This window comes from Erithacus rubecula (assembly GCF_903797595.1).
Source record: "Erithacus rubecula genome assembly, chromosome: 3".
In the NCBI taxonomy this organism is placed as follows: domain Eukaryota; kingdom Metazoa; phylum Chordata; class Aves; order Passeriformes; family Muscicapidae; genus Erithacus; species Erithacus rubecula.
The window spans coordinates 8,199,476-8,223,098 of NC_136689.1; the positions used below are offsets into that span (position 1 = coordinate 8,199,476).

General features: G+C 37.6%; 1 protein-coding gene across 1 annotated transcript in view; it reads left to right on the forward strand.

Annotated features, from left to right (window-relative positions):
- The window catches only part of UBE3C (ubiquitin protein ligase E3C), a 69,747-nt gene extending 46,531 nt beyond the window's left edge, over positions 1-23,216 (forward strand). Inside the window, exons 19-23 of the mRNA XM_079300305.1 lie at positions 8,715-8,927; positions 16,094-16,282; positions 16,380-16,446; positions 17,308-17,438; positions 20,456-23,216. Coding sequence (XP_079156431.1) covers positions 8,715-8,927; positions 16,094-16,282; positions 16,380-16,446; positions 17,308-17,438; positions 20,456-20,626 — 771 coding nt within the window. The 3' untranslated portion in view covers positions 20,627-23,216. The remainder of the gene's footprint in view (positions 1-8,714; positions 8,928-16,093; positions 16,283-16,379; positions 16,447-17,307; positions 17,439-20,455) is intronic.
- The last annotated feature ends 407 nt before the right edge of the window (positions 23,217-23,623 follow it).

Consider the following 23,623-nt stretch of genomic DNA (forward strand, 5'->3'; position numbering starts at 1 on the left):
TAGAACTTGTGAGTCACACATCATGTTGCTGAAAAACATCTATTTTTGAAATGTAATATTAAGTCTCCTTTTCTAAGCAATAGAACCTGAACTTGGAAGACACTAAAGTTTTCTGAAAATACTTAGATTTGTTTGTTTGTGAAGACCCAACTTCTATCTTAAATAATTGGGAAAGCAATATGGAGAGCAAAGTCGTTTGAGTTGTTTTGAACTGAGTCCTTCCTTTGTGGAACCAAGTAAAGAAGTTTCATAGAAGATGCAGCAAGGATTAGAGAAAAACTAACATGTTAATTTTAAATTTCAGCATTATTTTGATGGCGGATACAATCTAGGTTTAGTTCTTTGATCATTCATATTTAATGGCATATAGGAGGTCAGTAATTTCCATAGATTTGTGGATATTATATTGATGAAAGTCAACATTGTTATTTTCCTATGAGTTTTTGTAGTTAACTGATTTAAGATCTAAGACTGTTCTTTGCACATATCTAAATGTTATTAAATAGATGCAATTGATATAAAGAGTTACAAAATAAGTGCTTGAATAAAAAGCTTTAGAAGAGTAATAGTAGATTAAATACAGATTTTGTTACACTACAAATTTGGGACCTAATTATTGATTGCATATTAGAGAGTGTACCTTATGGCTAATATTTGTAGCTTTGAATATTGTCTGGAACATACAATTCTAAGATGAGTAGTGTCTGTAGAATCCATTCTGCAGAAAAACTAAAATAGTTTGTAATCATTCTCAGGCCTTATCTAAGAAGTGTGGAATCAGGGGAGTCTTTTCACAGCAAGATTTGCATCAGATCCTAAACTCTTAAATTATAAATAAGCTTCACATATGGAGTTAAAACATTCAAGGGAATGTTTTTAATAACATATTTGAGTGTCATTTGTGTACCAAAAGCTTGTGGAAAGAAAACAAAGCAAGAAAGCCTCACAATGAGAACTGAGTTTCATATATTTGATTATTTTGTAGGATGGTGTATTGAGCATTATTGTTCACTTAATTAGACCCACTTTGACTTGATTTAAGTCAGTGCATCCTTGATTGGTTTGTGCTGCAGACAAAATTTATACAGCTACTACCTGGAGGGGTAGGTATGGGATTGGTGATACTGATGCAAAGAGGAAGTAATTGGTATAAACTCTTCGTTTTATTAATTTCAGTTACCTCACACATGATTTTGTAGTTTCAGCATTTTGCTTAAAAGCAAGTTAGCTGATGATCATTTGCCTGAGAAAATCCTGAATCATCTGATATGGAATCAAAACAGGAATTACCATGGAAAGTGGCATGGTCCTTTAATGATAAACTTAGGGTCTGAAAACACAATCCTAAGAAAGCAACCTTATAGAAGTTATTTCATGATTTATGAATGCAGATGTAAACTAATTGGAATCTACTTTCTGACACAGTTCTTCAGCTTGTCAGCTCCTTTGTGTACTGGTGCATTTAACAAAACCAATTATCTTTTGATTACAAATAGCTATGTTAGTAGTAACCTTGTAAATATATGTCTAGTGCTAAAAGACTACTGAAATGTGGTATTTTAGCTCTAAATCTTTAAGGAGGAAAAGTGTTTATTGATGGATTGTGATATTTATTGGGTCATAATGTATTTAAATTTTCTTTAATGCATATGTTAGTGATTGTTTACCGTGATAAAGTGCATAGAGGTCTCTGCAAGGAGTTCTGCATGGAAAGAATTACCTCATGTCACTGGTCACTCCTCAATTAAAAGTTCCATTAGCAGATGATTCCTGCTTCTGGTTTGTGTACTGATTGCATTTTATTGCCTCTAAATCAGGTTCCTAGACAGGGAATAAATAAACAGTTAGAGTGTGTGGTAATGGTATCCGGATCTTTTTTCACAGTTGGAAACACCTACATCCATTTCAGTCAATTAGGTTTGGAATATTTACTGAAATTCTTGAATTGGTTTGAACTTTAAAAATTACTAGTTTCACTGCTATTAAAATACAGATTTATCTTAGAAGCATATCCAGAGGTTAGTTATATAGTATTAAGTGTTTCAGTATATCAGAAGATTAAAATTAAAAAAGGAGGAGAAGTTTTCCTTTTTTCTTCAGTTTTTCCTAAATTATGTTTAAATTTGAGACAAGAAAAATCTATTAAGCCTTTACTGGAAATTCAGTAATGAATGATAACTATCAGTTATCCAGTGCATCCACAGGTATCCATAGTGCTTTCCTCTCATCCTTCAAAACCCCTCAAATGGCATTGATTGCAATTTATATCATAGTTATGGCGTAAGTTACAGAGATAACTGTTCCTATTAGAACTGTTCCTATGAGAAAGAAAGTATCAAGCTGATAAAATTGTAGTTTTTTGCATGTGCTGGCATTTCTGAAGCAATTTGTTTTGTTAATAAACATTACTCTAGGAATTGAGCATGTCTTTAATTGCATTAAAAATATTAGCATGATTTCCCATTTATAAATTAAAAACTAATTCAAGGTTATTACAGTTGATATGATCCAGTGAAGTCTTGGTGAATGGTTCCTTACATTTTCCTGGTCCTGTGTTCATGAGTTTGGTCTGTGTGCCACACCCCTGCCATCCATTTCAGGGATTTGCACTGACTGCAGCACCTGTGACAGGCAGGTCCTTTCATGCCCAAGTCTTGCCCCCTCAAAGCTCTGGAACTTCTATAAACTTGTACTCACTGACCTTCAGATTCCCACTGAGTGGGAAATCTGAAATAAAACCAATTTACAAAAGGTTTTTTTTAAAAACATAATAATAATTTAAAAATGTAATGGTATTCACACTTGCTGCAAGGGCTGTTAAAACTTTCAGAAGCCTAATTACAGACATCAAGCAGTGGAATTTTGGACTCCTGTTCTTTTAAAAGACAGAACAAAGGGGAGCTATGAATTTTCACAGTAATACAGAGAAGATAATGCACCAGATTTTCCATTACTATGGTGATACAAATGCATCTAGACATTGCTACTGATCAGAGGCTTGGAAACAGTGACTTGGAGCTCCCAGGTAACTGGACACGTTGCATTGAGACACACACCTGGGAAAATTAATTTTATTTTGCCACATTGGCTTTAGAAACAATATAATTTGGGGTTTGTTCACTTTAAAGCACATAATTGAGCATATCTTTTAGAAATTATTTTATCTAGAGATTATTGAATGTTAGCTTCAAAAATATGAGTACATGTTAATTTTAATTTAACTTAAAATTTTAGTTTCATCTTTTTCATTAGGATTGAAAATACTCTGCTGCCTCCAAAGGCTTTTTGAGTGTGATGAGATATATCTTGGATATAAATAATAAGGTAGAAGGAAGTTCTAATGGTTATGCTATTTTTCGATCATTTTTATTAATGGTTCTGTACAACTTTGAAGATCTATTGCACTCTGTAAGTGCTAAGTATTATTTAATAGTAACTGTTTAAAATTACTGAAATAGAAAGGGTTATGGTCTTGGGGGCTGATTATGGAAATAACTGAATTTAAGTCCAGTCATTTATTGCTAATCCCAAAAGTCGTGCATCTTTCTAGGGATATGACTTTAGCATTGTTTGTGCTTTAAAATTCAGTTCTGGGTTGTGAAGGATTAATGGAAAGTAGAAGCAGTGACTGATTATTTTTCTTAAGAGAGATTTTAGTTGAAATAATAAATGAGAGAATTAGTTGTAGACCTGAGAGTGTAATTAAAGGCACTAAAGCTGCCTTACAGGGAGGGAGGTTTAATTAGTTCATCTATGAATTTGTTTACACAGTTTGAACTTTATTCAGCACATTGTAGTGCTCATGTAACCTCTGCTGTGTATAGCTAAGCTGGCTGAAATTACTCTAATAGCTTACATTTTTTCCAAATTTAAAACATGGTGTGAAATATTTTCTTTCTGAGGAGCAATTTCCTAAATATTGGGGTGATACCTGAACAATACCTTGTGTGACTATGTAGTACTTGGTATTGTGATAGTTACCATCTATAGTCTCTGTCAGGCAATTTTCTTATTTTTCTGAAAGAAGAGTCCTCCTTATCCAGAGAAGTGTCATCCTTCTCTTTTTGCCACTATGTACAGCTGTCCTTCAGCCCAGATCCTTCTTCCATAATATATTACAGATACTAATTACATGCCTGTATTCTGAAGGGTGCTTACCTTAAAGAACTGTTTCTTGTTCCTCCACAGCACAGATATGTAGTGAGTGAATTCAGTAAATTTGTGTCTGAACATCATATTTTTCATCACTTCAAATGCCAGCATTGTGATCTGTGTCACTGAACAGGGTAAAGGCCAGTCCCTGTAGCAATCAATTACTGTGGAACTATTCTGTAATCACAGGTAGCTGAGACTATTTAAAAGAGGAACAACAGACTTCAGACTGCGTGTGAAGTGAAAACTTACTAACCTCAGTAGGGTTTCTGTTACTTTGGTGGTTTTTAATGTTCTGTTGTGTTCTGCAGATGTTCACACAGAGGGGGAGACAGCTGGGTGAAGTTCCTTTTACTGAATACTACTTTTTCCATAGTGTAATAATTGTTCTTGGCCTTTTAACCAGAAAAAAACTTTAACCATCTCTTCAGAAAATAGAAAAGACTTGACATAATTAGGAGAACACTGGGTTGGGGACTACTAAAAATATTTTGTTACTGAAATATAATTTTTTGTAGTAATTCAGAAGCTTTTAAGTTACTTTTTTTGTTATCTAGAGATGTCAGCTTTAACTAAAGAGCATCCCTAATCTACATGAGTGTTGGGAATTCCAGGCTGGCCTTTTCAGCAGATTTTAGGTACTTGGGAATACGTCACCCTGTGAACATTACAGTGCTGGTGGGATTGCCCTTGATGCAAATATCACTAGCTCTGCTTCAGACCAGCTGCTTGCCCCAAGCTTGGACCTGCAGATTGCACTTCTGCCCAGCTGGAGTGTTAATTTCCCAGCCTTTCAAGGAGGCAGAGCTGTATAGGATCAGGTGAGGTTGTTTGTGTTGACCCCCACATCTGAGCATTAGAAACTGAAAGTCTGATGCCATATGTTACCACCAATCACTCCTTTCATGACTTCCCTTCTGGACTTTTTGCCTGCTGGAGTTTATGGGCTGCAGGGTAGAGACTGTGGGGTCAGGGGCTCAGATGGGAAAGCTGGAAGTGGGAACTGTCAGAATTCTTCATACAAAGGCATCAGTCTCATCAGTGACTACCACAGTGAAAGGAAACTTGTGAAAGAGTGAGAGCACTTGAAGAGAAAGAGATTAATTTTAAAATATACATTGGTTAAGCTTGCTGGCTTTGGTCTCCTGAAGCAATGTCGGAACAGGAAGCTCTGACTTAGCCAAACAGAAGTAGACATCTCTGTCCAAGAGCAAGCCATTTTCCCCACTCAGTGTTGTTGCTCATTGGCTGTGAGAGGAAGAAAAAGGAAGGTTCTGTGTGAAGAGCATGTCTATATATTGTATTAAAGGAATGTATAAGTGTACACTAATGATTCATCTTCATCCTGCAGCTGATAAATCTGACATCTGCTTCCCTCTGGTAGAGGTGGTCACCATTCCCTTGCCTGTTGCTGATGCTGGGCTCCTGCCTCCTTGGTGTTGGTGTTGCAGAAAGTCAGTTCAGAGAGTTCAGGCAGGCATAAAACTAAGCTTAAAATAGGATAACTTAGAGCTCCCCAAGGCAATTCAGTATGGAAAAACAAGGAAGGAGGAAAGTCTCTTTCTTGGCCATTAGATTAGCTTTAGTAAGAAAAATCTCCATCAGGATGGGCTTCCATGGGCAGCTGGCAGCTTGAATGTTGTGCTCCTGGTGAAACAAATGGTCCTGCAATTCCCACCCTGTTTCAGCCATGGCTGGGAGCTGGATCTTGCTCTGATTTGGAAGAAGCTTCAGTATCCATGCTGTGGCCACCAATACACACTTAGCCTGCAAACTTCAAATCCAACAGCCCAAACAAAGCACAGCACAAATAATCTGCAAGTTTTGACTCTTATTCAGGTTAATAATAACCCTGTAGCCTCTACTGTACAACTGCTGTGCTTGCATCAAACCTGGGGGAATCAGCAGCTGATTGGTTTCATTGTCCTGGCAGGAATGTGTGGAATCACATCTTTTAGCAACAACAGGTAGTTTGATCAATTTATGCTGAGTGTGAAACAGAAAAGTTAGATGGAATCCAGAAAATAAAGTTTTGGTTTATTTACTCATATTGTACACAACATTGCAGCATCTGTGCACAGTGCTGGGGCTGTAATGGTGGCATTCACCTCTTTGAAAAGAAATCAAAGTTCATCATTACTTTATTCACCAGAGTTTTAGTGCATTTTTTATTAAACTTTATTAGGATAGCTTGACTTTCAAACTAATTAAAACACTACTGTTTGTCTTCTTTCCAAAAATACTTTATTTTGAATATTGCAATCACTTAGCTAAGAGAGGGAGTAATTAAAGTTATTCTCAAGTTGCACAATTTAGTTTATTTAAAAATGCTTTATATAGTTTTTAGATGAAGTTATAAATGTTCACTTTGGAACTACCTGAAGATTAATAGTGATGCATTTGAAATGCATTATTTTTTTATTGATTCTTAATGTAGTAAATTACTGAAGTTATTTGGCAGCAAACAGAAATAGCCAGTGATGTTGTTCACATTTATTTTCCTGATAGCATCACAATTTGCATTAATTGCATTGCAGCTGCACTCACTTATATTAAAAAGCTTCTACCATAATTAATCCTTTTTATTTCAAATCATTTTGGCACAATTTCTAGCAATAAACACTCATAAAAGACAGACACTTGAAAAATAACATACAAGTTTCTTCAATATACCTATTGCTGTTTTTTTCCTGACAAGGAATTATTGATAGGCTTCTAGGATCAAGTGTTGCAAGTGCTGAAGACTTAAGACCAGTTTGAAAAATGCTAAGTGGATTATTTTGCATAAAAAATAGACAGGTTTTGAATTTGTGTAATTAACCTGTGTTTAGAAAATACCTTGATTTATGTCTACATTTGTATTTCAGTTGCATACATTATGGAAATTTAATTTATAATCCATTTAGCTGATGTGATCATAGTTTTTAGTGCTATCATTTATTAGTCCTTGTATATTAAATGCTCTAAAGGCTTAAACCTGCCTCGTGTAAAAAATTACACCTCTGCATTTACATTTTATGAGTCACAGATGGAATTCCATTTTAAATTCGGGTAGCTTTGATATATTTAAGGAATTACAATAGCTTTATTGTTACTAATGCAGGAACAGCAAACACTGACCTTACACATTGCAAATTAATGATTTATCCCTCTAGTTTGCTTTTAAAGTCAACTATACAAATGAGGATTTTGACTTCTACACCTTGAATAAATCATATGGCTCTAAATATAATGCACCCTTTGGCTTTGAACTCGTTATTCTCAGGTTTTTTTGCAAGGTCTAACTCACCTCATAGAAAAATGTTCCTTCAAAAGTTTAAGGAATTGTGTATATTTTTCTTAAAGTCTTTGTTGGAATATCATTGAGTAATTAGAGCTTCATCTATTAATCTTTCTTCAGGTTTCTTCCCCCCTTGGTGGGATTCCTTTTCTATGTTTGCAGCAGATTATGGAGGAATTAAGTAACACCAAAACACTGCTCTTGGAGAGTTAAAAGGGAACAAAGAATGATGTTACAATGATGTTATGTTGGTGATGCCTTTTCTGATCAGCCTGGCAGTGATATTAATGTTCTGTAAAAATTTGGTTGTCATTGGTATAGATGCAGATGTGGCAAACAGACTGGACAATGAAAGGCAGCATGTGCCAGGAATGGGTCTTTTCTTATTCTTTATTCAGAATAGCTCTGAAGGGTACATCTCTCATTCTTCTGAGAGCTACCATTTTTCCAGTCAAGCAGTTGTTTCTGGCTTAATAAAAAATAATGCAAAGATACTTTGCATTACATGGAAATGTGCTCATGCAGTAGATGAACCTAGAATGGTGTTGGTGGAGTTCGAAAATTCTTGAGGATAATTTGAGGTTGCAGTCAAAATAAATCTTTTGTGAGAGCTGCAAATTTGAGTCAGGTACATGTTTGGTACAGTAATTTTTTGATATCTGTAGCAGTGTCAGGCATAGAAAGGATTGGACCTGTGATACAATCAGAACTAAACTCCTCTCAAATGAGGATTTTTGACCAAAAGTGTACCAATGAATCTGTGTAATGTGCACTAGATAGTTTTTATTAATTTGAAATGTACTGGGTTTACAGAGGTGTTTTAAGATGATGAGGGGATGACAGTTCTACATGTCATGATTGATATGAATGGAATAATAATGCTTGTGATGGTGCTAATGGCAGGAGAGATGTAAACTTATTCTGTAAGACATTCTTGATGCAGTTGCGTTGTCCTTTAGCAAACCTTGCTTTTCCTTAAAATAAATGCTGTTTTGATAAGAAGAGTAATGACAAATAAGCGATTACCTTGCATTTTAAATCACAACATAATTGATTTGTGAGATTTGGGACCTTGGTGTTTCACAAGAATATTCACATTTCAAATTTTGGATGAATATTCTTACATTTATGCAATAACTGAGCTATTTCCATGCCAGAAGAGCCTACTCAGGCACCAAATTAAGACATAATTACTCAAAAGTTAGAAATAGGCAATGACCTTCTGAATTGCTGCATGTACAACAATAAAATCTAATGTGCTTTTAATTGCTTTGTTTTTCAGGCTCTTTATGAAAATATGCTGGTGGAGCTGCCATTTGCTAGTTTTTTCCTTTCAAAATTATTAGGGACAAGTGCTGATGTTGACATTCATCATTTAGCTTCACTAGACCCAGAAATGTACAAAAATTTGCTTTTTCTCAAGAGCTATGAAGGGGACGTGGAAGAACTTGGACTAAACTTCACTGTGGTAAATAATGACCTTGGGGAAGCACAGGTAAGAATGACTTTGAATTTATTTTTTTTTTCTTTTATCTAGTGAATCTTTTATCTGGTGAATCTTTACTATCCCTACTATTTTTCTTAATTTAAAGGTGATAGGAAACAACTGCTAAAGGTGCTGTGAGGCATCAGTTGGAATTCTGCCTCAATATTTGGAGTAGAGAGTAACTTTGTACTTAAAAATAACTTCTGATGATTACTTAAAGGTCTGGTCCTTTAAGGAGTAAACTGCAGTGATTATTTTCTAGCAGTCATACATATGAAGTTCTATTTCCTGAGAATGTTTCTTGAACAAAAATGTGTTGTTTCTTGAATTGCACTTGTAATAATAGCAGAATTCAGATGATGTGTAAACTGCAGAAGTAGTGCCAGGTTTTAGAATTGCAGTTAGCAGTCAGAGAGGTTTTAAATAATAATTATAGTAAAAACCCTTTATTTTGAGATGAGCATTGTCTCCTTTATCTGTAATTTTTAAAGTAAGAGAGCCTGAAGTTTGACAAACCTTATTTTTTTTATCCCCACCCCTTTTTTTTTTTAAGGGTTGAGATACCAGATTAGTCAAAGGGGATAAATGGTGTTCAGTGCTTCTGAAAAACAGTTACTTAGGTCCTTAAATCTGAGTTTTTAATGCAGTTGCACAATATAATTTGATTACAGCTTCTACTTGCTCTGTTGTGTGTACTAAAGATCACTCATAGTAGAAAATAAATGTCACTGGAGATCTAAAAGCCTGCCTTAGTGTGCTAGTGCAGGAGGCCTCCTAGGTAGTCTCTTGTCATGCTTCCTCTTAGGTTTTTGGGGAGTTAAAATTGAGAATTTCAAACTTGCACTTGATTATGGCATATAATTGGATGAAAACAGGAGACCCCTCACCACATTGTGACAAGCAGCAGGATCTGAATTCAGCCTCCTCTTGTAAGGAAGAAACAGAGACTCCAGAAGGGGGTGAGCAGTGCTCTGGGGTTGGCTGCTCAGGGAATCCAGGACCCTGCACATCTCAGCAGCACCACTGAGATGCAGAAACCAGTCCTGGAAATTGGTACCTTGAATTCTCTGCTCATAGCAAGTCATAGCAAGTTTGCTGGCCAAGACTTCTGCTTGAGCAGCATCAGGCTTGGATTTTATCTTACTCTTCTGTCATCCACTTCCTTGCCATTTTGGAAGATCTTAAAATATGAATTGCATTAAATTTTTAAATAGTACCCTCAGATTTGGGGTTCCTAAAGCATGCTAAGGAGAGGCAACAGTTGCCTGATATAAGTAAGGTTTAATATTAAACATGTGCCATATGTCATTTTCCTCCCTGGATTCCACTCCCTGTATGAGAACTTCTGACCTGCACTGTCTTTAGAAAAATGCTCAAAAACTGGAGATAAAGATGTGATACAGATGCACCCAAAAGCACTTCTTGGAGTGCCTGCTCTGTGGTACTGTGTGCTCTGCATGGCTGGTACTAAACTGAGGTCTGGAGCACCCAGAGGTTGGGTTCCAGGGAGCAAAGCACACCAAATGACAGCTTTCAATATTACCTGGGATTTTTAACAATGGGGGGAAAGTCTGAATTCTAAAACTATTTATTTAACTCTGCTTACAGTAATGGCTTTTGTTGGTCACAGTTAACACAAATTCAGTTTAGTATCTAACTAAAATGGGGGCTATGGCTGCTGTTTTCAAGGCTTCTGATTTGTAGTTGTTTGGCATAACTTTAAAAGGAAGGTTTAATATAATAGTGAGTTACTGAGTAACAAGATGAAATGTAAATAGTCTGATGCTGATTTGCTGTTTCTGTACTTGAAGAGAGAGCATTTTACCCATGAAGTATCACCATCTTTTTATGAGGCTCACTGCATGTTAGTCTAATTCAACAGAACCCATTGGTACTTGTCACTGTCTTGTCTTTCAATGCAATCAAGTCTCTTTTTATACTTCATTTCATTACCTTAATAAACCTCATAGTGATAAATACATTTTATCTGCTATTTGACGTGGAACCATTGCATACTAATTGACTGTGCCAAGGTAAGGCTAATTCACTTTGGGAAAAGAGCTTAATTTGCACTCCTTATGTTGAATGTACATTATACGTAGTTTTTAGCTAAACAACCACTTTAGTGTTTAATAAATTAGTGCCCAATAAATGCATCATAAATCTATCATTGTAAATAGCTGTCCCCATGACAGTGTCCATCCACCAATTGTGGCACAAAAGCATTATCTGCAATGAAAGACACATTCAAAAGGGGCTCCATTGCCTCTGTCAGTAGTAGAAGGTAGAAATTATATTATCAGTGTATTGATTCCAATCCTGTAATGTGCTTTTAGACCCCATTAAACTATTGTCAAAGTGCATTCACCAGAAGTTGAAAAAGGTACTTAATAATTTGCACATTAGACCTGCTAATTAGGGGAGCTATGCCATCAACCTTATCTTCCACCCCAAACAGCTTTTGATAAAGATCTATCTAATGCAGTGATCCCAGCCTACATTTCAGCTGCTGGGTCTCCTGCAGAAAATGGTGGCCAGTAGCAAAGTCTCAGGGGAGGTCAGCCTGTGGTCATAGGTCTGTACATTCATTTAGTTTTTCCTTTTAACTTGTAGATGTGATGGTTATGAAAGGTCTGTAAGAATAAGGTTAGCAAACTCAAGAAAATACTTCCCCTTCTTTCAGTGAAGAAGGCGAGTTTTGTGGCTGTCCAGGGCACGAGGGAGATGCAGATACTCATTCTTCTTCCTTCAGAAATGATGGGTACTGTACTCCAGAAACTCTGCTTGAGGGTATCAGTCTCACTCTCATACTGGAGATTACATGGATCACAAACTGAGTGTGATCAGAAGATTCCATAAATAAAGTGTAAAAGCACAAACCCACAGAGAAGCACTGTGATATATATGGCAGCAGTTTCTGTGAAATCTGTATCCTACAGAACTTGGTTTTGGGGCACCTTCTTGAGCTTTTAAACAGATGTGGATGCCATTGCTGTCACTGAAAACACCAAAGGGGAGTTCTTTGCCTTTAAATTTCTTGGGGGGGAGATTTTTGAAGCCTTAAAAAGAGTTTTCAAAGTTTCTGTCTTGACAGCCTCTTTACTAGGATACAATGGCATAGATGGATGTTTTTAGAGGTTTTTCAGCAGCAAAGTAATTAATCTGAGGCTGAGCCTTCTCAGGCAGACTTGTAACACTTACAGAAAATGCTTTCTTATGTATTCATATCTCCTACCTGGAATTACTGCATTAACATCTGGAAGGCAGATGACAGGGAAAGGAAAAAAACCAAAACATTATTGATTTCTTTTCAAAAGGGAGAAAAACTGTAGGGGTTGAACAAAAGTGATCAGAGCCCAAGATAAAAGAAAAAAGATTCTTATCTTGTAGGAGTTCTTGAATACCTATAAGAGCTATATGAAATTGCACTGGAGGTTCTGTGATTTGTGAAGAGCTACCTGTTTGATGTGTTCATACTGGACGTTTCTGTCCCCTTTTGGTATTCCCCCTTCATTCTGAAGATTCACTTTATGAGCAGGGAATTGAATTTATCTGAATGATCTGAATACTTACCTAAATTATTTCTGTGATTTGACTGCCTTTAGTACATGCGATTTTGATTCCAAAGCAAGTTCAAATGTTTGTTTGTTTGTTTAAACTTAGATCTACAGAATAGGAATGGATGACCCTGGGCTGTAGCTGCCGCGTGTGGCCAGTCCCGGGTAACCTGGGTTATTGTCTTGCCCCATCTAGTGGCCAAAGCCGGATGGATAAAAGTAAAAATGAAGCTGCTACAGCGTTTAAGATCTATTAAGTTGTACTGTAGCTTTTTTGAATAGGAACTCTTCAACAATCATTCCTGACTTTTAGAATTAAGTGGGAACTCTATAACAGTTCCTTTAATGCCATGAAAACATTGAGTGCATCTACCTTTACTTTAGTTTTATGCCTACCAAGTGTCACTGTTTTCTGTTTTACATCCTTCTTAGCCTTTTTGGCATAATATATTTATTATTTGTGTTCTGTTATCCCTTTTGTTTTGGTATTGGGTGATACTGTGATGCAACAGTGGTGAAATTAACCTCACACTGACAAACTCTGAAAATGGATAGGTTGGTCTCTGGAAAACCCAGGACATGCACTCAGTTGAATGCTGTGCCTGTATTTGTGGCAATGCAGGGCTCTGGGGAGGAAGGGGAGCTACAGAAATGTTGCTGGATCAGCAATCAAGATTTGCTACTTAAGAATATAAAAATAAAAAGGAATAATAGAATTTTTTAAAAAACAAACAACTTTGTCCTGTTTTCTAAAAATAGCAGTCATAAAGAGTGCAACACTTTTTTTTTCTTTGTTTTGCAGGAAGATCTTTATGGTGAGAGAATAGCTTTTTATTATAGAATGAATACAGCTTTCCTGTCATCCCTAGAGCACTGTGGAGCCAGTGCTATTGCAATGCAAATGTAAATTAATCTGTGTCCTGATTTCTGTTTGCTGGCCTGCAGGGAAGGTCAGACATTTTACTTCACATAGTGCTGGGATGAATCTTAAAATACAGAAGTTTTATAGAACACCTTGCCAGTAGTTCTCTTTGACTATTTTAGGAAGGAGGTCAGTTCAAGCATCTTTTAGTGTAAATACTTATCTCACAGAAATTGTTGTATGCACATGGAGTGATATCTATTAGTATAGTGTTGGTGTCCATATTCTTAAGAGATGCTTGATGAGTTAGGTGATACAAATATGCTTTAATGCATTTTAATATGGCCTAATTCAGTGTGTCCATACTTGAGAGAGAGGGTACTAAATGGTGTCAAAACCCCAAGGGATTCTGCAGTCCTGCAAAACAAGTAGAGAAAGTTTGTAAGTGGGCAGATAGTGAAATATTACTAATATTGAGGTCACAACAGTGATCTGTTCATGTGGAACATCACTGGTTGTTCTGATCTTGTAAAGCTAAAGAGGACGAGACTTTAAGAAATAAGAGAAAGCTTTCAGGTCTTGTTATGCTTTGTTAAAGGTATTTTATAGGATAAAATTAAAAAAAAACCTGTCTTTAGTTCTGTGTAAAAGTCTCTGGGAAGATTAATGAAGTTGTTGCCCATAAGTAATACATCATGGATATATTGAGGAGGAAGGAAAGAGCTGATTAAGCTCTTCAACACTGAAATAAGGACAATGGATATGAACAAACTTTACCCATTGGATTTGAAGAGAAAATTGGAATGTTTCTTGTCAATGATTGGATTAATCTGATGATTAACTTTCCCATGCCTGTTGTAAAATTTCTACAGTGGGATGAAAGACAGAGAGCTCAGCAGTGCAGGGGCCCCTTCTCATCAGTTGTTTCCACTATGGTATGGAACATGTCCCACACTTCTATTCATACTCCATGTGGACTTTGCCAGTAGAAATCCTCTCACCCTCAGGCCAGCCAGTGGCCCCAGGCATTGGCTGTACCCTCTGGAAACAGTCCTGGCTCTGTCCCATGCCAGGCTCTGCCATGGGTGGATCCCAGAGAGAGCCCTGCTGGGTCTTGTGTCCCTGGTTCTTCTCAAAGGGAGCAAGATAATGTGTGCAGAGTGTGAAGTGGAGTCACCTACACTGACACTTTCCTTTTGCTTAATTCTTGCAGGAATAGAGTTTAAGCATTATCAGTACCTGCACATAGACATGGTGGAGTATTGAGTTTTTTTACTGTAGGAGCTAACAAAAGCCAGAAGCTTGCAGCTGAAGGATTAAAGTGGGAAGTAAGACATATTTTTAACACCTATTGTAATTCAGGTTGTGGTAGCTTATCAAAGAAAATGGTAGATACTCCATCACAGGATTGCATGTCTCTGTAGATGTGCTCTAACTCATCTGTGGATTTATGGAGTTAAATACAGGAATCTCTCGACAGAATCCTCTGGCCTGTGTTATCTGGGAAGTCAGAATTCACAGATCTTAATGGTTTCTTTTGCCTTAAAGAGCTATGAATCAAGAAAAAATCTGAATGTTCAAAAGCACTGTGAATTTTTAATCATTCTGTTTTGCACATTTAGCTTAGTACAAGAACAGCTCACATTATTAGGTAGCATGTTAGAAAAGAAGCTATTCATGTGTTTCATTCTCTGTGCTCTAAAAATGTCATCATTACCACATACTAAAGTGTACAGTTGTATTAGGTGAAGAAATTGCTGACTGCAGAATGTAGGGAAAAAAAAGGAAATAGTATACTTCGCTTTTGGAAGAGTCACAGTATCTCGGCTTTTCAAGTTTTTTTCATTCTTCTCTTAAGTAGTCTAATGATATCTTCCAATTGGGCTGCTGCTTAACAAAATTAACCTCACATAGTAAAGAATAGAGTATGTAAAGCTGTCTTTGAACCTGGTTTATATCTTAATGCAATTACAGTATCTTTAGTTTTGAGGGTTTTCTTTAAAAATTCTCCCATACTGAGGCACCTTGGTATACTTGAAGGACAAAAGTTGAGCTTCCCAGTACAAAAACAATACTTAGACTTGATTTGTTTGGTTGGGGTTTTTACTTTGATTGAATGTACTAAGTCTTTACAACAGTACATTTTCCACAGGATGAATTGTGAGTGCTGAGCATTCTTCAAATCAGTCTTGTGTCAGACTTTGAATTTTAACTCAGTGGACATTGCTTTTACCATAATGTACCCCTGCAGAATTCACTAGCAGCAGTTAGGGAGGAGCCCAGCCAGTCAAGCACAGCTCCCCTGATCTAGATGCATAGATAGTGTTCTGTGTGAGCTCTGTGGTGTTACAGGCTACTCTCTCTTCCAGGACACGTTGCAGTGAAGCTGCAGGGAGCTTGCCAAGGAGTATTTTCACCTCAGTTCTTGTCTTATTTGCATTGGTGAATTTGGTGTTACAGACAGCTCCTGTGAAAGAGCTCTATGTTTAATCTGCTTTCTGGTGATAAACCATGGGACTGTGTGATGAGCTGCATTGGCAGCTGGAGGTCTGGGTGCACAGCACAGTACACCACAAGAAACACCTACCTTTGTAAATCCTCTTAATCTTCTGTCTTCCTTTGAGGTGAATATTCCTGAGTGTACACTAGTCAACTTCAAACAGATGCACCACTTACTGGAGTGTTTTGCAGCCCCATTTCACGGTTAGGGCACAGAAGTGCAGTTCAGCAGGTGGTGAGAATGGCTGTGTTTGTAGGTGGTTGAGCTGAAGCCGGGTGGAAAAGACATTCCCGTCACCAGCGCCAACCGGATCGCGTACATCCATCTGGTGGCTGACTACAGGCTGAACAAACAGATCCGCCAGCACTGCCTGGCCTTCCGGCAGGGGCTGGCCAACGTGGTGAACCTCGAGTGGCTGCGAATGTTCGATCAGCAGGAAATCCAGGTACTTCTGCCTAGCTCTGCACAGAACAAGTGCTCTGCACAGAAATTAGTGCTGATTTCTTCCTGTAACGCAACCGTCTCGTTTCCTTTGCTGTTAGGTTCTGACTTCTGGTGCACAAGTTCCTATTAGTTTGGATGACCTTAAATCTTTCACAAACTATTCAGGTAAGCATATTTTGCTTAAGGAAAAAAATCTATTATGACTGACTTGAGAATAACTTTTTTAAGTTTAAGAAAAAGTTGTGGGGTCATTCTTGTTACCTTCGGTCAATTTTGATAGATGTGCCTAAATTTCAGAAAATTGGCTGAAATTATAACCCAGTTTTATAAACTGTGAGAAATTGAGATACATAGTTTATTTTATTGACAGGCTTAAATGCAAGTTTATAGCCAGATAATTTGAGGGTGTTTCTTTTCTAAATTAAAGTTAGTCACTGACTGTGTCTGATTGATCTTAAAATAGGTCTGCAAATGACTTTGTGATAGTAGTTTCTACTACCCCATTTAGATACTTACCATTTCTCAGAGAGTCTGAAGTGAGAAATCATATATTTTCCTTTTAAAAAATGTAAGGTATTTTATTTAATTTGTTCCCTGCATTTATCGTTAATGCAGTCAAAGAGTAGCTACCAAATCATCAGTTCACATCTGGGCTTACCTCAGGGTAAGCAGATTCATTCAGTAACATCCTGGGTCTTGCAGATTTTTCGCACTCTTGGAGTGAAAGGCAATAATCTGAAGTAACTTCAATAATCTGAAGTTACATGCTAAACTAAATAAAATTAATTCAAAGTAGGATTCAATGAAGAAAACTGCATTTAAGAAGCTGAGGGATATAGTAGCCATTGGTAAGCAAAGAAACTGAAATTGTAGTGATGACAGATCTGTAGGTACTAGAAGTTAGCAATACAAGCCTACTGATTATAATATTTTCCCCAAACCTTCAAGATTGATACTAGGTTTTCTGAAGGATTTATTTCTTAGATAAAACTATTCTAGCTGTAAATCATTTAAATCTCATTGTAGGTGGCTACACAGCAGACCATCCTGTAATTAAAATATTCTGGAGGGTTGTAGAAAGCTTCACTGATGAAGAGAAACGCAAACTACTCAAATTTGTAACGAGCTGCTCTCGACCACCCCTTTTGGGATTCAAGGTATGTCCTCTGACTCCCTGGCAAGCTTTTTGAAATGATGGAGATGTTGGCCCAAGTTTTTCTTCTCTCAGAATCTAAAATCTGAGAATACTTATCCATGACTACAGCAACAGCTTTAATGGTTGCATTTGCATGCATAATAAGTGCAGTTTCAAAATATGTAATGAAGTGTTCTGTTGCTTTCTGTTTTAACTGTGAAATTTGACAAGCCTGCAAATCACTGATTAGAGCACTTGCTGCATGTGGTGGAAGGTCCTTGCTGCCATTTCATGTTGTGCAGAAACAGAGTTGCTATCAGTTTCAAGCAACAGGTTGAGTTAAGCCTAGTGTCTTTCAAGTCAGGCAAAAGACAATTTAGGATATAAAAGCAGTTATTAAGATTGATCCTCTTAAATTAACCATTTGGAGGACATGTATTTTCTTTTCTTCTAATTCCCATTTATCTACTTATAGCTCACAGTTCATTACCCTTAGCAGAAAAATATTTAGCTGCAGTCTCCAGATTGCTATTTACAGGGAATCTTAAGTATGAAGAAAAATCTTCTGTACTGCTGATAAAACCCAAGGCAATGTGAAGATGTTCTGGGGCTTTTCTACCCATGAATTTCAGTGGACTGCAAAATTTTGGCTAAGAACCAGCCATCATATAATTTCCTCTAAAATGTAGGAACATTCAGTGCTGTGTGGTGATGTTACCATGTGAATGGGCAACATCCTCCATCTTCAGTATCTGTAATCTATAGCTCAACTACACTCCTTTATAGACATCTACAGTTGGAAGTGGCACTTTCAGTTGGTAATTTGTCTGACTGTTCCATGTGTTAGCTTCAGGATGAAATGAGTCATGTCTTAGACTCCCCAAAACATGCTTACCAGGTCCCCTTTAACAGTAAAGACTGTCCATAGGTATGGATATGGAGACAATGGACAATGGCTGTTGAATCACATGAATCCTGTTTCAGGTATTTGTTGATTGATTTATGTGATTCCTTATTTAAAAGTCTGCAGGCTTTTCTCCTAAAGCCCCCATATTGCTGTACAGTACTCTAGCAGTGGATAGTATTTTACAGGACAGCAGGAAGAGCAATTGGAAAACTCCAGGATGAGACCAAAATAGAACAGTGCACATCAATCACACGAGGAAGGGAGAATTGGGAAACAGCTGGGGAAACCAAGTAAGCTGAAGTTCCTGTTTGTTGTCATCCTCTTTAATTATAAGGGGAGAGGAAGAAATTGCAGATGTAGGTACCCAGCTTTGAGGTAGCGAGTGTGACATTTGTGAAGAAATGGAAAATCAAAAGTCTAAAAATTTTAAGGCTGACAGTAACACACTCAAAAGAAGCTAAATGTGGAAAGCTGCAGTTGTATGTTGATTTGGGAGATGGGCCACAAACTGCCTGTAACATACATGGCTAGGAAAAAATGGAAGCAAATTAGTCACCAAATTTTTATCATGAAAGCAGTAAGTTAAAAGATGAACTCACTGTACAAGGGGCTTGCTGGGGCACATGCAGCAGTGCTGGCAGAGGAAAGCAGCTGAAAGGGCGTTAGAGCTGCTCTGCTGGGCAGGGCTGCAGCAGGACCTGTCAGCAGGGATTTACCTCCAAACCAAGGGCTGCCAGAAAAGGCAGTGGTGACTGTGTCATCAGTGTCATCAGCAGGAATGTCTTGGTAGCCCATGACAGTGCCTTGTTTGGAGCTTCGAAGGTGCAGAGTGTGAAGCCACAGGAGTGCTGAGTATTACCAGCCAAGTATTTATGTTGATGGGAGACATGAACACTCCTCAAAAAAACCATCCTCAAAATTTGTTTGCACTTCTGGTGTATGAGCTGTATTTTTCTGAGAGAAACACAATTTCTGGTTCTTACTCTGATTTTTTTTGTGTATGCATTTTATTATGCAACCAGCATGTTTTCTTAAAGTTAGTCCACGTTGATTTAAGATCAGGAAATACCTTGATGGTCATAGCCTATAGATTACATACTCTAGCTTTGCATCATTTAAAAATTTTAAACTTTCATTGCCAGAGTCAGGTTCAGAATAACATTTACTAAAGCTAATTAAAGTTTAATAAGTTTAATAAATGTGATTGTTATGGACAAAAAAGAAATCATTAAAGTGTGGTTGAAAATTGTTAAGTTCCAATCAGGTCACATAATAAATTGATGATACTTTTCCCTTCCAAACTACTGCAGTTTCCCGCTGTACAGTATTTAATTATGCAACAAATGGTGCCCTTGGCATGACATTTCAATTTAGAACTCCATTTTCCCATTTTTAAAGCTAGAGTAGGGGAATTCAATTAGCATTTTGAAAGGAACACTAAAAATGCAACATTTTAGCTGTTAAATACTTTTAAGGCCTCCATTTGGACAATAATTTAGCTTAGAATCTCATTGACCTTTTGACTTTGGAGCTGGAATTTTTTTCCAGTTTCTAAAATCAGAACTTTTTTACCTCAGGGAAGCATTTGATAAAATGAATACTGTCTTGCCAGCAAAAGCAGTGCTTTGGAGGTAACAAATAAATATATTTTTCACTATACTACTTCTTAGAAGAAGATAAATGGGATATTATTAAAACAATTAAATATTACATAAATGTCTTTTAAAGTGTGTTCTTCAGATCAATAGTTAACTCTGCACAAGAATAATCAGGGTTTGACAAGTTTGTTATTACAGACTCACTATGCACATTGATACTATGTTTTTGTAGCATTGTAAATTTTTACCATAGACTGCATGAACAATAACAAGTCATTGTACTTTCCTTAGAATCACATAAATTGCTTTGTGTATTCCAAATTAGTGGATCTTGTTGGAACAAGGCAGACACTGCATAATTCAAGAGTGGTCTTGGTGCTATGAGGAATGAAAGAAATGCCATTTGAGTGTCATTGTGACAGGTTTTCATCTAGTGATTTACTTCACAGAAATGTGTGCCAGCTGCTACAGGGTAGGTTTTGTACACCCTTTTTTGATACGTGGCTTTTTTTTTGTTTTGGTTGCATCTTTCAGGAGTTATATCCTGCATTTTGCATTCACAATGGAGGATCTGATTTAGACAGGCTGCCTACTGCCAGTACCTGCATGAACTTGCTGAAGCTTCCCGAGTTTTATGACGAGAACCTGATGCGCAGCAAGCTCCTCTATGCCATTGAATGTGCTGCTGGATTTGAGCTCAGCTGAGTCCAACCAATGCTTACTTGGATGATCTGCAGAAGAAAGAACCAGTGCCTACTCTATTAGCAGCACCCATACCCAAGCAGTTTTAAGGGAATTCTGTCTACATTTCTGCAGCTCTTGTGTCTTACCAAATGCCCTCAAATAGGTTTCATTTCTAAACACAATTTCTTAGTTAGCTTCCATTACTGAATATTGCGTTGACACTGCTTTATGACTCAAAACAATGAATGCTGTGTGCAGCGTGGCTGATTTCTGTGTTTATGTGAAAAAAGAGCACATTTAAAGAACAGTGACATCTCAGTGGAATTAACCAAAGATGAAGCTTTGGCTTTTTGCTGTTTAAACATAAATAATTTTGCAAACTGGCAATAAAGTTGTGTACTGTGCGGTGCATTGGGATGAGACAGGGCTAACATCCTGTAATTAATCTTTTAGAAGGAAGGCAAGTAGATGTTTGCAGATATCCCAGAACTGAGAGGATGAAAATGCTCATTACTGACAACCTATCATCTTAACTTACATTGCAGAGTTGTTTACAAATCATAGAGAGATGGGCAATCACCAGTCATATGAAGTTCAACTGGATTCTGTGCCTGGGACAGGGCAGCCCTGGCTGTGTGGACAGACTGGGGAATGAGAGGCTGGAGAGCGGCTGTGGAAAGGGCCCTGGGGGTGCTGGTTTATTTATGGCAAGTTGAACACAAGCCAGCAGTGCCCTGGCAGCCAGGAGGGCCAGCCCTGTCCGGGGGGCATCAGGCACAGCATCACCAGCCAGGCAAGGGAGGGGACTGACCTGCTCTGCTCTGGGCTGGGGCAGTTTTGGGTGCCACAATAAAAAGAAGACATTGAGCCTTTAGAGAGCATCCAGAGGAAGCCATGAGGGTGGAGAAGGGCCTGGAAGGGAAACTGTGTGAGAAGTGGCTGAGGTCACTTGGTCTGTTCAGCCTGGAGGAGACTGAGGGGAGTCATTGCAGTTACAACTGGGGGAGAGGCAGGCACTGATCGCATCCCTGGGGTGACCAGTGACAGGACCTGAGGAAACAGCATGGAACTGGATTGGGAAAGATTCAGATTGGGTATCACAAAATGGTTTCTCACCCAGAGGGTGGTTGGCACTGGACAGGTTCCCCAGGGCAGTGTCACAGCCCCGAGTCTGCCAGAGTTCAAGAAGTGTTTGAACAATGCTCTCAGATACTTGTGACTCTCGGGGTGTCCTGTGCAGGACCAGGAGTTGGACTGGATGATCCTGATGGGCCCTTTCCAACTCGGCATAGTCCATGATTCTATGATAATTGTTGCAAAACTGATTTTGTTTCATACTACCTTCCCTCAAGATGGTAGGCACTGAGATAAAATGGGTGTAATATTCCACTTGTGCATTCTGAAACACTTGGAAGAAAACGGATTTGCATTATTTTAAGTTCAACCTTTGCTGACTCATTATCACTTGGACACTGTTCTGAATGGATGTGACTTTCCAGGTTTTCTCTGTTCTATTTCTGTCTTTTGTGCCTGTACAGGTTTGTGGATTAGTTGGTTGGTTTTAAATGAATCAATCTCCTATTGCATACACAGTACATACAGAAATCACCACATTGGAAAAATATACATGTAATAATTATTAAAGTTATTTGAACCAAAGTTATCAGGCTTTATCTTTTATATTTGAAGCCTGTGGTGTTCACATTCCTTTTCCCTATCATTTCTTTCCATCTTAAATGCCATGTCTGTGCCATAGACGCTAACAAAATTGACTTTTTTTTTGTGATTAAACAGCTTTTATATCCATTTCCCTACAGTATTTCTGCTGAGAAAAGTAAGTGGGAATATGCTGCTGAATATAATTTGATATCTGGGGAAAAAATTGCTCTTGTATGGAAGGAGCTGATCCTCTTGTAGTAGGCACATTGTGGGGTTTCATATGCAAACTGCAGTGAGTTTAAAAAAGGAATTACAGTTCAGACTGTAAGATTCATCAGTCCATCCCTCTGAACTTTACTTCTATACTTTAAATCATCAAAAATTACAATCAAATTTGTATTCATCTCTTATGCAAAAAAAAATTTTGCTGTTACTGGAAACTCTGCTGGATTTCCTATTTAATAAGCAGTAACCAGCAATATCCTTTTAAATGTGGGGAAACTGAGTGGTTTTAAGATGTTTACTAGTAACCATATAAAAATGTATAATTTCTTAATTTGGGTAATAAATGAAGTGTTAAAATACTATTTGTAGTCTTGATGTACAGAAATAAAATGATTGATTTTCTTTTTGGTTTTGCTTTAGGCTTTTTATTTATGTTAAATGTTACATACTCAACCTATTCTTTATCCCAAATTCTTTTCTTGTATATTTTTCTACATAAATTATGAAACTTGTAAAGAAGTTGAAAAAAAGATCAGTAATAGTGAAACTGCCTCCTAATTGCAAAACCTGAACACTTCTTTTAGATAGCATTATTTATTTTAGAACCTAATGCTTTAAATATTTTGAAATTATTTTTCAATTCCATTATTTTGCTACATTGGGTAGTGTTGTATCTGTATTTTGTAAAATTAAATTAAATTTTTCTATTAAATATTTGTATTTTGAAGATTGTGTTGGAGTCATGCCAAGTACTGGTGACTGGTGACGTCCACTTTGTGCTTTTGAAAAGGAGCCAGTGCCCACTATTGCTGTCTGTGGCCAGGAAAGCAGCAGGTGCCACAGGGAGGGTAGGCTGGGGGAAGTGAATTGCAGGAATCCCAGAGCTGCAGGACCTTCAGGAGAAGACTTGAGTTTGCTGACAATACCCTGATGATTTATTTCTTCTGTCTGCAGCACTCGGTGCTGTGTGTGCCCTGTGCAGGGGTGACTCTGGCACAGGCAGGGCATCAGAGCAGCTGTAGCTCCAGTTTCACTGTGCACAGGTTGGAGTCTGTGCAGCTTCACCACCTTCAGAATCCAGGCTGCAGTGACAGGAGAGTGGGGCTTTCCTTTGGCAACCAGTGCTTCCAGCTC